Source organism: Amphibalanus amphitrite, unplaced genomic scaffold, assembly GCF_019059575.1.
Source record: "Amphibalanus amphitrite isolate SeventyFive unplaced genomic scaffold, NRLGWU_Aamphi_draft 000859F_arrow, whole genome shotgun sequence".
In the NCBI taxonomy this organism is placed as follows: domain Eukaryota; kingdom Metazoa; phylum Arthropoda; class Thecostraca; order Balanomorpha; family Balanidae; genus Amphibalanus; species Amphibalanus amphitrite.
The window spans coordinates 119,734-134,237 of record NW_024882353.1 but is presented as its reverse complement, the minus strand read 5'-3'; the positions used below and the strand labels follow the sequence as shown (position 1 = coordinate 134,237).

Genomic DNA, 14,504 nt, shown 5'->3' with positions numbered 1-14,504 from the left:
GCGAAGGTGCTGCCATATTTGGATCCGGCTGCCAAATGTTTGCAAATGATGCGCGCTGAAGACGTTTCTGACAAATGCGCCGGTGGTGTACGGATGGCACATAAAAGGTAAATTATTGATTATTTATGAATATTTTAACGCACCGAACTCACCCAAGGTATGTACATGAGTGTCTCCTTATCTGGTGGCTAAATTTTACCCTGGTGTGTGGATATTCCATGGTAATTTAGGGTCATATCAGTTCTGCATGGAAAGTCCCTGAACTAAAAATCCACTTGTTTCTCATGACATGAATTGATGATGGTGTCGAATACCAGTCACTTTCACTTAAAACAGGTGAAAATTATCTCTGAATAAACTATTATTTGACGCTTATTGGGGTGGATTTTTAAAATTTTAGGTGAGATTAAGGATAAAATTGAAGGAGTTAATTCTTCTGTTCTCCTGTCAGTCCTGTGAATCTAATAGGTGATGGGCTTGTAATAAGGCTGTTTTTCCCAACACAGATGACTGGCTCCCTGAAGAAGCGTCACCAGGGTCAGCGGAAGCAACAGACCTCCTCGGCTCAGCCGGACAGCTCTCATAATGGTCCTGTAAAGGAGAGCAATGGGAACAGCAGAGGAGGTGACCACTCTTCTGGGGATGCATCTGGACCTGGCAAACGCCGCCTCTCCGAGGCTACCATCCAGCGGTTGCTGTTGAGGCTGGCTGTGCTGCTAGCTGCTGCTGGGGTGTACTTTTACACCAGACAGGTGTGTAATGGGTGTACTTTAACTGATACTGCAGGCAGGTGTATAAGGGTATAATTCTAGTGCCTGCTATACCAGGCTGGTCTGTTGTAATAAGATGAGCTTTGCACGAGACAGCAGACCATGTTGTTTACTGATACCTGTAAGAGAAAGGAACACCTATTATTGATGGGCTGGTGTGTTCTCATTACAAAATATCATTACACAGTGTTATTTCACTTATTTGAGACTTATTTGGGGCTGTGTGTGGCTGAACTTTAGGCTGAGCTGCCTATTGCTATCCAGGATAAGATTCTGGAGCTGGCCACAGCAAAGGACAACATTGGGAAGCGATCACAGCCTGTGGCATGCTCAGACAAGTACACTGCTGAGATTGCCAACTACCCAGGTCAGTACAGCTTCTCACTAATGCTAGTTTATGACCAACTATCCAGGACCTGCTCTAAACATTTATTTCCCATGAATGCAGTTGATTTTCCCAAGATATCTGTCAAACATTTCAGTTGTCTCAGTTCTCACTGTACTCCACAGATAATCTAAAACACCTACCCCTCCCCCAGGTTGTACCCCATCCTGCTGCGTTCGGGTCATATTATACCCCTCTCTCTCTCTCTCCCCAGGCTGCACCCCGTCTCGCTGCGGGCGGGTTATCTCTGACAAAGTGGTGACACCACACGAGGCGCAGGCGCTCCGGGATATCGCCACCAGGGCCTTCCAGCTGACAGGTGGGTGTCGTGGACAGTTCGATTTAGCTTTCTAACATCTCTGGGTAGGTAACATCCCAGATATAGGGCGTGTTTGCTGTCTCCCGGACGACGAGGATTCTGCATCGTCCGGCCAATCCCGTTCGATGGCCGCATCCCAGCCCCCGCCGACCTCGAGGGCCATTGGCCGGACGACGTATGTAGATTCTTCGTCGTCCGGAAGACATCGAATCTGGCCATTGCTTTTGACAGCTAATGAAACTTCGAGCTCCGATATCCTTGACATGTTCAGCTTGGATAATTCAGACATTTGGAACGTCTGTACTATGGAGTGCGGTCGAAGCGGCTGTTATAGACCGGTAGGAGCGCCGTCGTAAACGACGCGAACCGAACTATGGAGTGCGGTCCAAACATGCGCTCCAGTTGCCGAAACACCGCGGGGTGTAAGCACCACTCGTGCCGCAGCGGCTGCCGGGACAGGGCATCGGATTCCACGTTACAAATCCCGCTGATGTGATGAGCTGCAAGCATCACATTGTGCTGCAATGCAAACGACCAAATTGCCTGAGCTATGGCATCAAGACGTGGATCAGACGAGCCAAACTTGTTAATTAACGCTACGGCGGTAACATTGTCGGATAAAATCTCTACTTTGTTGCCTGCAAGTGACGACTGAAAGGAGAGAAGTGCAAGATATACAGCAAAAAGCTCACGGAAGTTGGACGACTCGCTGCTCACCGTGGGACACCAGAAGCCCGAGGCGGTACGACCGGCTGGTGGACTCAGCACAGCGCCCCAGCCGGACTCCGAGGCGTCCGTCAGCAGTTGTAAGTCGAACTGCGCGGGTGGCAGCAGGAGCCTCCCGTTCCAGCTGTCGAGGGACCGAACCCACCAGGTCAGATCCTCCACTGCTCCTGCCGACCACTCCAGCGAGGCCTCCCACGAGTGCCTGGAGTTGAGAAGTCGGTAAACGTTTCGAAGTTTGAGCTTGCACGGGAAGACGGCGGCAAGCATGCTAATGCAACGGCCTGCAAAGCGTGCCAGAAGCCGCGCTGAAATGCGTGAGCGTTTGAGGGCGCGTGTTATATCCTGTTTCAACTTGGATACCTTGGATTTCGGCACGGTAATGACGGGAGGTCCGTCCGGTCCAGCACAGCGGACGACAAAGCCAAGGTACGTAACAACATCTGAAGGACGAAGAACAGATTTTTCGTGATTTACGGTAAGACCAAGTTGAGACAGGGTGTCGAGAAGAATTTGAAGCTTGGGTAAAATGTCAGACTGATATCCAGTGAGAAGAAAGTCATCGACAAACGCCATGAGAGACATTTGATGAACGCCACGCAAGTACTCAATGATGACGCGGATGCATTTATGAAAGTAGTATGGCGATCCCGACCATCCAAAGGGAAGTCTGCACCAGACGTACCAGCGTCCCTCGAACTGGAACCCCAGGTAAGTGCGAAAATCGGGGTGGATAGAGAAGTGGTAAAAACCATCACGCAGGTCGAGGTTAACCGCACGATCATGAGTGCCCATGATTTGTGGGAGGACAGAGACATCCTCTGACGAGAAGTGAGGTATGACACAATGTTCATTGACGTAACGCAGATCACAGATAAGGCGAAAGTTGCCACTCTTTTTTGGCACGACTTTCAACGGCGACACACATCGCGGCATTTCACTTACACATTCCACAACACCGTTTGACAGCAGCTTGTGAAGTTCAGAACGAATGAAACTGTTTTCGTTACCTTTAAAGGGTGGATTATTGAACACCGAGGGTTCCGGCACACGAGCGAAGGGAATGGTAATGCCATGTGTCACCCAGTCTATCACCACATCAGAAGCTCCAATGCGCTCCCAAAAGGCTGGACACAGCGGCATCACTCACGTCTGTGGTCACGTTACCTGTTACGTGCACGTCCGTCTTGTCACTCTGAATCACTCCGGCACGTCCCTCGCGCCGCCCGTGCGCCGCGGCAGGGCCAGGTCACGTGACCCGAGCGCTGTTCGGCAGCCGGCTATTTTGTGTGCAGGGTATGACGTATTTCGCGAGCCGACGTCACAGGCGGTGACGTCGGCTCGCGCGCGAGCCGAGCGCCAACGACAAACTAACGGGAACCCTCGGACACCCTCGGGGCATAAACCGCGGAGTAGCATATTGAGCGAGTTTTATAAGGAAAATTCATATATTTTCGTTTCTCAAATGATAATCAGGGTGTATCTTACCTTTTTACAATCATTTAGGCTTACCTGACACTTCAGTTGCCAAATATCTGCAATTTATTCAAGCGAAGGTATTTCCAGTAAATATCAATGGTATAGACCGAAATCTTTTGAATAAAAACTCTAACCAACAGAAATAAAAATAACTTAATTTATTCCAACCATTTTCTCCAAATAAACAACATAAAAACTCACTTTTACACACATCATTCATAATAAAGCATACTAACACGCCGCTTTTGACAATTGCGGCGTCGAGTGGCGCGCTGCTAGCGCTCTTTTTCGATCGCAGAGACCCTGCACGCGCGCGAGCACACTACGTCACGTCCGGGGGGCACAGGTATATGAAAAATCGCAGTGACGTAACACTTTTCTCGCTTCTCATTGGTCAATAGCCCGTTGCCGGGGTAACGTGCACGTATGTGAGCGCGGGCAAGAGTACTAGCCGGCCGCCGATCAGGGCTCCGGCTGGGTCAGAGCGGTCACGGGCGCCAGTCCAGTCAGCTGGCAGCGTGCCAGGGCCGAACCGGCGAGACCGTCCAAAGCCGAAGCCGCCGCCGCCGCCGTCCCGCCCGAAGCCGAACGGCTGGCGTGGCCCCCGGCCACGGGGCGGCACCGCCGAACTGACCTGCCGAGATGAGCGGGCACCGGCGATGGAAACTGCCCGTTGGAGATTCTCCAAGGCACTCGGTGGGAAGGCGGCTGGGTTTTGCTGCAGGGTGGCGAACAGCTTGGAAGTGCCCTCGTCAAACTGACTGCTCACGAGAAGGTTCGTGTACTCCTCTTGGAGGAAACGGAGGTGGGCAAGTGCCACCGTTGTGACGCTCGAAAGAGAAGCCTCGGTAACTTCAGCTGCCAAGAGCTTGAGGATGGTTTCTTGGAATCTCGCCGATTTCTGGATGAGGGTAAACCTCGGGAGATCAGCTCGACCGATGCCAGCACGGCTGTCTCCGACCACCAAATCAGCTGGTAGCTTGATCTTGGCGACACTCTCTTTTATAGCGCGAAACTCACTCTGTAGCTCACTGTAAGAGCTGAAGGCAGCGCCCGGCGCTGGCAACACTTGTTCTCGCACGACTTGCCGACGACCGGCGCTGTCGTTTTCGCATGCAGCTGACGCGGCGGAATGCCCAAGTGCGGGTCTGTCACTCGCTAACCGTGCCACGATCTCTTCTAAGCGATCGAACCTGGCTGACAGGTCTGCCACACTGTCGCCACGGTCACTCTTCTCATCCGCCATACGAACAGGCGGGGTTGGCAGTCGCCTAAAATACCGGCGACTACCCACAGCCACACTCCAGCACAGCGGAGCGCGCGCACCGATCGGAGAGCGGGACCGAACTGCCGGCCCGCGAGCGGTCAAGGCCGCTCGCGGGACTAGCGCCCCTGGCGACCGAGTGCCGCAACTACGATACAAGAAAGTAAGATATTCAAACGCCCACCTGAAACTAGGCCCAAACTTAAATCTCGAATGCTGGCCCACTGAGTTTGTTCCTGTTACCGTTATTTCTGAATACGCATCGCTGTTATATTTTAGTAGCCGTCTCCCCAATTACATCCTGTGTGATCCTTAATCATATGCCATGGATGAAACACTCCCTCATCCATGATCTTTGCTTTACCAGGTGGCTCATCGGGCGGCGCGAGTATCCTGGACCTCCACAGCGGAGCACTCTCCAAAGGCAGCTCGTTTGTGAACGTGTATCAGCTGCCCGAGTCACAGCACCTGGTTAGCGAGTCCGATCTGCGTATTTACAAGTGAGTGGGAAGCGATGGATGGTTAGATAAGATAAATGGGGCAGAAAGGTAGGAGGCGAAAGGTGGACGTCTGGAAGGGATGTAAAAATGTAGATAAATTGAAACCGCTGGTTTTCTGAATAGTTCGTCCTTGACTAGGATCATTTCTCATTTTCCGCATTTTTGCGGTGTTTCTTTCTCTATCTTTCTCGTCGTTCAGCCCTCGTCCTCACACCTGTGTCGCGAGTTTTCGTGGCTTCTAACCATCCACCACTCGTGGACGTAGGACGTAGGACGTAGTTGGAAAGACGTTGTTGGAGTGTGATACATACACATGTTTATCCCATTCCTGTTTCCAAACTACCTATCTGACCATCCCCGTCGCTCGCCAGGGCAGTGAAGCAGCGCGTGGCGCACTTCATCTCGGAACATTTCCAACTAGCACCGGGAGTGCTGAAGCTCGCCAAACCGACCTTCTTCTCCCGAATGACGACCAAGGAAGCGCGTACCGTCCACGACGAGTACTGGCACACGCACGTCGATAAGGTAATGATTATTCAGATGCCTTGAGAGGCTTGAACGCTCGTCGTAATCGTTGGGCGCGGAGGCCGGCGGCCAAGGCCGCCACCACGCCGTCGTCCCGTAACTCGGTGACCTTTGGGTGAATTTGAAGGCTTGTATACTGTATAGTTTGTGAGCGGTGCTGCATGACTGCTGCAGAGCGTAGAAATTAACTATTAAATACTCGACGGCGTATATGACATAAATGATTCATTTTGGTGGTGTGAATGACAAATAGCTTTAGTGTGAACTCCTGTTAAAAGGCTGGTCTGAAGAATTAAGTAAGTTTTTTTCTGCGAGATCATTTATAGTTCGTTCTTGAACCGCCTCACTCAATATCGCTGCTTTTATTCGTCGTATCTTAATAACTCCAACTTATTGTTCTTTGATAAAATCCTCTCGGAAGAGTACCGTCCGAAATGTATCGTCTGTTCCGCTAGCTTGGTCACAGTTACATACATTAGTTTCATTCTACGCAGGAGACGCACCCCTGGTTACAGCGGATTGTTTCTTACAGCTACATTCGCCTTATTTCCCGCAGGAGACGTATCCCTCGTTTCACTACACCAGTTTGGTGTACCTAAACGACTACGGACACGACTTCCAGGGTGGACGGTTTATCTTCAACGATAACGACGCCAACCGTACCGTCGAGCCCAAGACAGGTCAGTGGGTCAGTGGGCCGTGGGGACTTGGAAGTGTTACAGGTTCGAGCTCTCTGTGGGGTTTTTGAGTCCCTCATATAATTATGAGACCGTCTTTTTAAGTGGTGTCGCTTAGCAGTGACAAATTTGTGAGCTGAATCGAATTGTATAAATGTATAGGTGTAGATCATGTTACGATTGTTGTCAGAACACGAATCCCAATGTTAATTATGCGTGACTGGTTGTGGTCGGGAGTATCCCCAGCTCGTAAAGGACTCACGTATGTTGAATACTCGATCGTTGCTTTACACGTACCGGGTATAACAGTTATATACAAGTACTGAACGCTGTATTTAAGTGCTCTTACTTGTGAATGCAAATAACAATTTTTGCCAATGAATTAAATCAACCTTTCTTTCTGATCCATGATCCCGCTGATGCCCCGAGTTCTGACCTCTGCCCCGGTCGCCGCCAGGGCGCGTCTCGGCGTTCACTGCCGGCTGGGAGAATCCCCACCAGGTGGAGCCCGTCTCAGACGGGGTGCGGTTCGCGCTCACCGTGGCCTTCACCTGTGACCAAAGCCAGGCCATTAGCGATCCTGAGCGACGCACCGGACCTATGTGAGGACGACAAAGCGACAATACAGACCTGTACCCGTGAGTCATGTATTGCACCTTCGGAGAACATCAGTGTGCCAACTTCCGAGCCCGCAAGACAAAACTGTATTTCTTGGGAGCCTCAGCCCCTGTTCTGACCCCGCGATATGACACACCGAAGAAACTTCAGCTTTGAACCCGTAAGTTGCATCGAAGAACTTCAACCTTCGAAGAGCGGTGCAATCAACATTAACATTAATGTTACGGGCGGCTGTGACCGCCCGTTGTGGCATGCCTGGCGCCGCCCGTGGCGCCTCCCCGGCTGGCCGCGCCCGGCGCCGCCCCTGCCGCGTGGCCCTCGGGCGGGGTCGAGGGCTGGCGCTGGCTGGGCGGTCGGCGGCCCGGGAGAGGCAGGGAGACCGTGGTTACGAGCGGTTGGCTCTGTGGTTCTTGTTTGGGCCTCTGCCGATAATACAGTAAAGCATCGAGTCTGAGTGTGTTCAGCTCCCGCAATATTTGGCGCGGTCGGTAGGACGGCAGAAGACGACAAAGGGTGAGTTCATTAATTTCATTTGATGATATTTATTGAAATTTAGTTCATGAATGTTGATTGTCGTAACTAGTCTGTGCTCGACAAAAAGCGGGCGGTTTGCTCGAAAATAGAACGCCGATATTTTCTGTTCTGAGGGGAACGTTAGGAATAAGGCGGTCCGCCTGGGTGCAGTTTTGAATAATTTGGTGAATTGTTTCCGCTGGCCATGGATTTCAACGACACTATTTTGGTATCGCGAACCCCTCGTTTTGCGGGTATAGAGACAGATGATTGGGAGCGGTGGATATCTCGTTTCGAGTCGTTAACGGTGGGACTCGGAGACGTTGAGCGAGTTAAGCGGCTGTTGCCTCTGCTGGATGGCGTCGCACTCGATTATGCGCATTCGCTGTATCAGGGTGACAGTTCGTACTCTGAGATAAAGTCAGGACTTGGGGTCCGGTTTGGTCGGTTAATCGAGCCCTTACAGGCGCAGGCCGAGCTGGGGCGCGCCTCCCAGTCGCCGGGGGAATCAGCTGAGAGCTTCGCTGACCGTATTAAGAGACTGGGGCGGGCTGCGTTCCCTCATTCTACCGGTCCGTCAGGGGAGGGAAAAGGTCCTGAGGAAACGTATGCAGAGAGGGCGTTCGTGATGAAAACCCTGACGAGTCGGTTCATATGTGGACTTCGGGATGAGTGGCTCCAGACGAAACTGTGCCACCGTAATCCTGAGTCACTGTCTGCGGCTGTAGCGGTGATCCGAGAGCTGCATAAACGCCAGGAGGTCGTCCAGGCGGTACGCGCTGCTAACCCATCGACGCATACAGGTACTGGGCCCCTTCCCCTGGGTGCTGTAGCGTCAGCTGTTCATGCAGAGGTAGGAGGTGGGTCGCAGCAGGATGCAAGGATAGCTCAGCTGCAGCAGGAGATCGGCCAGCTGCGGTCTTCGTTGGAGGCGTTCGCCGTTGCCAGGACGGACCACCTGCCTGAGGCTGTCAAATGTTACGGGTGTGGTGCCCCCGGCCATTTTCGGCGTGACTGCTCGGTGGTACGCCGTGGTCAGCCGAGAACTGGACCGAGAGCCACCAGGGTGAAATGTTTTTCGTGCGGGCAGGAGGGTCACATTCGGAGTAACTGTCAGTCGGCTGTACAAGCTGCCACCCCGCTCCAACCGTTTTGTTTATTCTGTGGCGAGGCTGGGCACTGGATGGCGGCATGCCATTCTCGCCTGCAGCAGGGGCCTCCAGCAATGGGTGGACGTCGGGGGCTGATGTCGAGGGAAGCCCTTCCATCTGATAAGCCGGCGGAAAACTAGGGGCAGCTGGCCCTGTGGGACAAGAGCCGGCTGCGTGTATCCAGTCCCGATTAACTGCAACAGCCATTCGAGTCCACTTGGGCAGCCTCGAAGTATGGGCGCTGGTCGATTCGGGTGCCGACTTTTCCATGGTCAGGGATGGGCTCCAGCAGCGGTTGAAAACGGAACTGGCTTGTCAGGCCACCACCCCGACGCGGTCCGCGAAGGGAGCTGGTGGTAGCCCCCTGAACATCGTTGAGGTGCTCCGTGATGTCCCTATCCAGGTGGAGGAGGAGTCGATTGTGTGTCCACGACTGGCTGTGGTGTCGGGGCTGGTCTATGACGTGATCCTTGGACGTGACTTCTGTTGCCAAAACAGAACTATCATTGACGATGAGAAGGGGGTGATCCGTATGAAAGGGATGACGATTCCACTTCCAACATACCCTGAGATCCGTCCCCCGCGGGCTAGAGTCATTCTTGGCGATGCAGTAACACTACCAGGTCGTTCGGTAACAACGGTAGCAGCAGTGGTGCAGCGACTTGATGGCCAGGGACCTTTTGTGACGTCAGCAGGCTCGGTAAGTGGGATGATGGAGCCAAGCCGCACGGCGGAGCGTGAGGATCTATTGATTCCACGGGCTGTGGTGGTGATCGCCTCCAATGGCACCATACCTATCCGGTTGACGAATGTCGGAGCGGAGGGCGTCCGTCTCTTGAAGGGCTCTGATGTCGGGACGTTCCTTGCGTTTGGGGGCGGTGAAGACGCCCTGTGTGTTTTGTGTCCCGGGGCAGACTGTGCCGATTGCAATGTGGCGAGCTGTGGAGATGGAGGTAATCCATCTCATGATCCTGGAGAGGTGGAACCGGAGGTGCAGCAAGCCCTGTCACCAGAACTGACAGACTTGAGTGAGAGAGGTCGTAACAAACTACGGGGTTTATTTGAGACCTACAGTGACGTCTTCAGTAAAAGACCGGGAGACATTGGTCGTACAGGTGTGACAAAACACAGGATTGACACGGGGGATGCAGTCCCAGTCAAACAACGTCCACGACGGATACCCATGAAAGTCCGAGACCAGGTAGAGAAACAAAAAGAAAAGATGTTACAGGATGGTGTCATTGAGGAAAGCGAAAGTCCGTGGTGTTCGCCGGTCGTGTTGGTGCGCAAGAAAGATGGATCCTTCCGCTTCTGCGTCGACCTGAGGGCTGTGAACGCAGTGACGAAGGGCTTCGCCATGCCGCTCCCACGAATCGACGACTCGCTCGATACCCTGTCAAGGGCGAGGTGGTTTACCACGCTGGACATGGCCACAGGGTATTGGCAGGTTGAACTGGCGGCTGAAGATCGAGAGAAGACGGCATTTTCGACTGGAAAAGGCCTCCATCAGTTCAGAGTCATGGCAATGGGTCTCAAGAACGCCAGCGGCACTTTCCAGAAGATGATGGAACTGATTCTCGCAGGCCTTGACACCAAAAGCTGTTTGGTGTACTTGGATGACGTCATCTTGTTCAACAGGACCGAGGAAGAACATCTGGCTACCCTGCAGGAGGTACTCCTGAGGATTCAGCAAGCCGGGCTGAAGCTAAAGGCACAGAAATGTCGATTCGCACGCAAGGAGGTGACTTTCCTTGGACATCTCGTCTCCGAGGAAGGGATACGTCCAGATCCGCATAACGTGGACAAGGTCCTGGCCTGGCCGCAGCCGTCATCTGAGGAGGAGATGAAAAGTTTCTTAGGCCTGTGCGGGTACTACGCGCGGTTTATTCAGGGGTATGCCGCGATTACAAAGCCACTTAGGGACGCCGCAGTAGAGGAGGGACGAATCAGGTGGTCCGAACCGATGCGCATTGCATTCGAGCTGTTGAAGTCCACTCTGTCCTCGCCTCCCGTACTGGCTTTGCCAACAGGTGAAGGGACGTTCGTCCTGTATACAGACGCATGCAACTCTGCCGTGGGTGTGGTGCTGGCTGAACGCATTGGAGATGAGGAAAAGGTGATCGCCTATGAGAGTAAGGCACTCACAAAGCAGCAGACGAGATGGCCGACTTACGATAAGGAACTCTGGGCGATCGTTCATGGCATCAGACATTTCCGTCAGTACACTGTTGGTGCCAGATTTGAAGTGGTGACCGACCACAAGCCGCTGGCAAACATACCGACATCGATCGCAGCAGAGCGAGACGGCACAGGACGTCGTGGTCGATGGGCGATCGAGCTGAGTTCTTTCGACTTCAATGTTCGGATCCGCAGCGGTCTGGCCCACGGGAACGCTGATGCGCTGTCTCGCAGACCACCAGATATGGCGTCTGCGGTCCGATCTGGTCAAGCCCAAGGCCAGGGGTGGTGTCCCGGTCGCTCTGTCTCAGAGAGAGGAGATAGAACGGAGACGGTGGGGTCAGTAGCGGGCGGCTCGCCCGCGCCGACGGAAGGCGGTTCGCCTGAGTCGGTTGTGACTCTTGTAGCTCCAACTGCTGTATTCTCAAGGCTTACGCAGGAACCGGCTGCTGTATCAGTCGCTGTGTCACAATCAGTCCAAGAACGGACCCTCCCTCCAATCGCCCAGGCGCAAGCCAGTGACGCGACGCTGTCGGCTCTCCGAAGAGCACACGAGAGGAAGGAGAAGCCAAGGCCTGCAGCGTTCGCTGGGTGGGGAGTGCTGCGAAAACACTGGAGCAAGGTGCGCGTCATGAATGGAGTAATCGGCATTGCCTCGGGTCGACAGTTCCAGGCGGCGGTGCCTCAAACTGAACGGGCCGAGATCATCCGACTGGCGCATGATGATCCATCGAGCGGGCACATGGGTCGCAGACGGACCATCGCCCGGGTGAAGGCTCGATTCGTCTGGCCGGGGATGAATGAGGACATCCGGAGCTTCTGTGCCTCGTGCACGCCGTGTCAGCGGCGGTACAGACCGGCACCCAAAAGACGAGCACCGATGGTTACCGAGGTTACCTCACGACCCTTCCAGAGAATAGCCATGGACATCACGGAGATGCCTGTGTCGAGAAGAGGCAACCGATATGTGCTCGTGATCATGGATTACTTCTCAAAGTTCGTACGAATCTTCCCGATGCCGAATCAGAAGACAGAAACGGTGATGGAGGCACTCCTTCACTGGGTTCAGGAGCTTGGTGTTCCCGAGAGGCTTCACACAGATCAGGGCGCTCAATTCGAATCTCTGATGATGCGTGAGCTGTATCAGAGGCTCGGCATCCACAAGACTAGAACAACGCCTTATCATCCTGAGAGCGACGGGATGGTGGAGCGCTTCATGAGGACCCTGAAAGACATGGTGTCGAAATACATCGACAGCCAGGGCCTTGACTGGGACGAAAATACCAGATCATACGCCATGGCCTACAATTCTTCCCTCCACGAAACCACCGGTCACACACCTTTCTACATGATCCATGGCTTTGAGCCTCGGTTGCCTTTGGATGTAATGTACGGAACCGATGAAGTCGCAATACCAGCTGAAACCTTCCTGAACAAACGGCTGAAGAACATGAAGCGGGTCTTCGCACAGGTGAGGAGAGCCTCCTCCCAATCAGCTGCTCGAATGGCGGTTCGCCATGACAGCAAACTCAATTTTACCGCGTACCCAACGGGCTTGAAGGTGTGGGTACGAGACCACACTGCCGCTGTGGGAGGAAAACCGAAGCTGGGTCTGCCGTTTAAAGGACCGGTGACCATCGTCGAGAGAAGAGGCACACCGGGGGAGGAAGTTACCTACCGGATACAGGACGTCCGCGGCAAGACACGCGTCGTGCACCACAACGACCTCAAGGAGTTCATCCCTCGTCGGACCGACTTGCGGCCAGTTCAGGATCCGAGTGGTCCAAATGGACGTGGTGAGGCCGTGGGGGTGGATCCCGTGAGCGACTGTGGTAACGAGCATGGCGTTCTGCTCGAGGTGCCGCTAATGCACTTACTCGGGAGAGCTGGCCCATCTGGTGATGTGGGCGTCGCTCAGAGGGGAATGTTGCCGCCAATGTCATACGTGACCAGATCAGGCCGAGTGTCGCGACCACCTGAAAGGTTCCAGGCGGGACTATGAGTGTGGTGGAGGTGGTGAAGGCTGTGATTGTGTATATAGTTGTAATGTAAATAGCGTGTCGTAAGTGTCGTATTGTTCAATGTATGATTGTTTCCGTGAGGGGGGAGGGGTGTTACGGGCGGCTGTGACCGCCCGTTGTGGCATGCCTGGCGCCGCCCGTGGCGCCTCCCCGGCTGGCCGCGCCCGGCGCCGCCCCTGCCGCGTGGCCCTCGGGCGGGGTCGAGGGCTGGCGCTGGCTGGGCGGTCGGCGGCCCGGGAGAGGCAGGGAGACCGTGGTTACGAGCGGTTGGCTCTGTGGTTCTTGTTTGGGCCTCTGCCGATAATACAGTAAAGCATCGAGTCTGAGTGTGTTCAGCTCCCGCAATATTAATAACAAGTAACAAATAGAGGCTCGGAGTTTTATCAACATTCTCATGAAACTGAACAATGCTAGAGGCTCAAATATCAAGGAGTTGCACGACTACTGACTAGGGTCTCGCGGTTGGTGCTACACTAGAGGAATTTGTGAGAATTCATTTGATGCGGTTTATGACAGGATTCTTGCATTCCGGTGTGTTGTGTTACCAGAGGACACTTACTCATGTCTTATTAGTTGATGGATGGGCATTTCTGAGTGTATTGGGATGTCGGGGAGTTCGGGTTGTTTCCTTTACGAGGTCGCGTCCACAGTAACGAGATGTCAGGCGTGGAGTTTGCGGGTCTGAAATTTGTGGGAACTGATCACGGTGTTTTGGGGCGCGAAGTGGTTCAACCGTATTGCTAGCAGTCGGCATTTAACTGTGCAACACAGCTGTACGATTCAGTGTCGCAGTACAGCCTAGTACATAAATGGCGCTGGATTCCTGAGTGGTGTTCGCGGGCAGTTTGCAGGGATCCTGGGAGCTGGGACGTGTGCTGTTTGGCTTCTGAAGTGCCTACCCACGGGGCAAAAATCCCGTAGTCACCATGCGAACAGTATGTGAGCATTGATAGTTTCGCTGGGACTCGCAATAACGTTTGGCATTTGCTGAAGTACGCAATAATGGTTTCGAGCGCGTCAGGGTATGTTCTCGTATACACAACATGCATTCCAAAGAGCAGAGGTATTTTGTCACTTGTTTTCGGGTGGAGTTTTTTGGTTGCTGAATTGGTTGGCTTTATCCAAACCGTTGGCTATGTTCAGTCCAGGGGTTCAGTTCAAGGCTGTAGAACTCCGTCAATACCTAGGTTCAGTCAATACCTAATAGTGTGTTTCGTTATATTCTGTGCGTTCGTGATTAATTTGATCTCTCATACGAGTGTCGTTGGAATTGGCAGCAGAGGGAGTTGCGACGTTGGGTGTGCCACGCTATATCATACAAACCTTTGTAGAGTGAGAGTGTTCGTGATAGAAATGTAATAAACACAAAACAAAGGACGAG

General features: G+C 53.4%; 1 protein-coding gene across 1 annotated transcript; it reads left to right on the top strand.

The window, feature by feature from the left end:
- The first annotated feature begins 114 nt into the window (after nucleotides 1-114).
- Nucleotides 115-14,493, top strand: LOC122367240 (2-oxoglutarate and iron-dependent oxygenase domain-containing protein 3-like). Its single transcript, XM_043340179.1, has 9 exons — nucleotides 115-157; nucleotides 507-752; nucleotides 1,035-1,137; nucleotides 1,370-1,474; nucleotides 5,308-5,440; nucleotides 5,812-5,965; nucleotides 6,522-6,645; nucleotides 7,100-7,480; nucleotides 13,476-14,493. The coding sequence occupies exons 2-8, from the start codon at nucleotides 507-509 to the stop codon at nucleotides 7,246-7,248; spliced, it is 1,014 nt and encodes a 337-aa protein (XP_043196114.1). The 5' UTR covers nucleotides 115-157; the 3' UTR covers nucleotides 7,249-7,480; nucleotides 13,476-14,493.
- Nucleotides 14,494-14,504: the final 11 nt, after the last annotated feature.

What these genes read in the sequence shown, in the direction of transcription:
- LOC122367240 (XM_043340179.1), top strand. Translation starts at nt 507, where the DNA reads ATGACTGGCTCCCTGAAGAAGCGTCACCAGGGTCAGCGGAAGCAACAG. An exon ending in TGTACTTTTACACCAGACAG is followed by an intron (nt 753 to 1,034) that starts GTGTGTAATGGG and finishes ATTGCTATCCAG; the next exon opens with GATAAGATTCTGGAGCTGGC. An exon ending in TGAGATTGCCAACTACCCAG is followed by an intron (nt 1,138 to 1,369) that starts GTCAGTACAGCT and finishes CTCTCTCCCCAG; the next exon opens with GCTGCACCCCGTCTCGCTGC.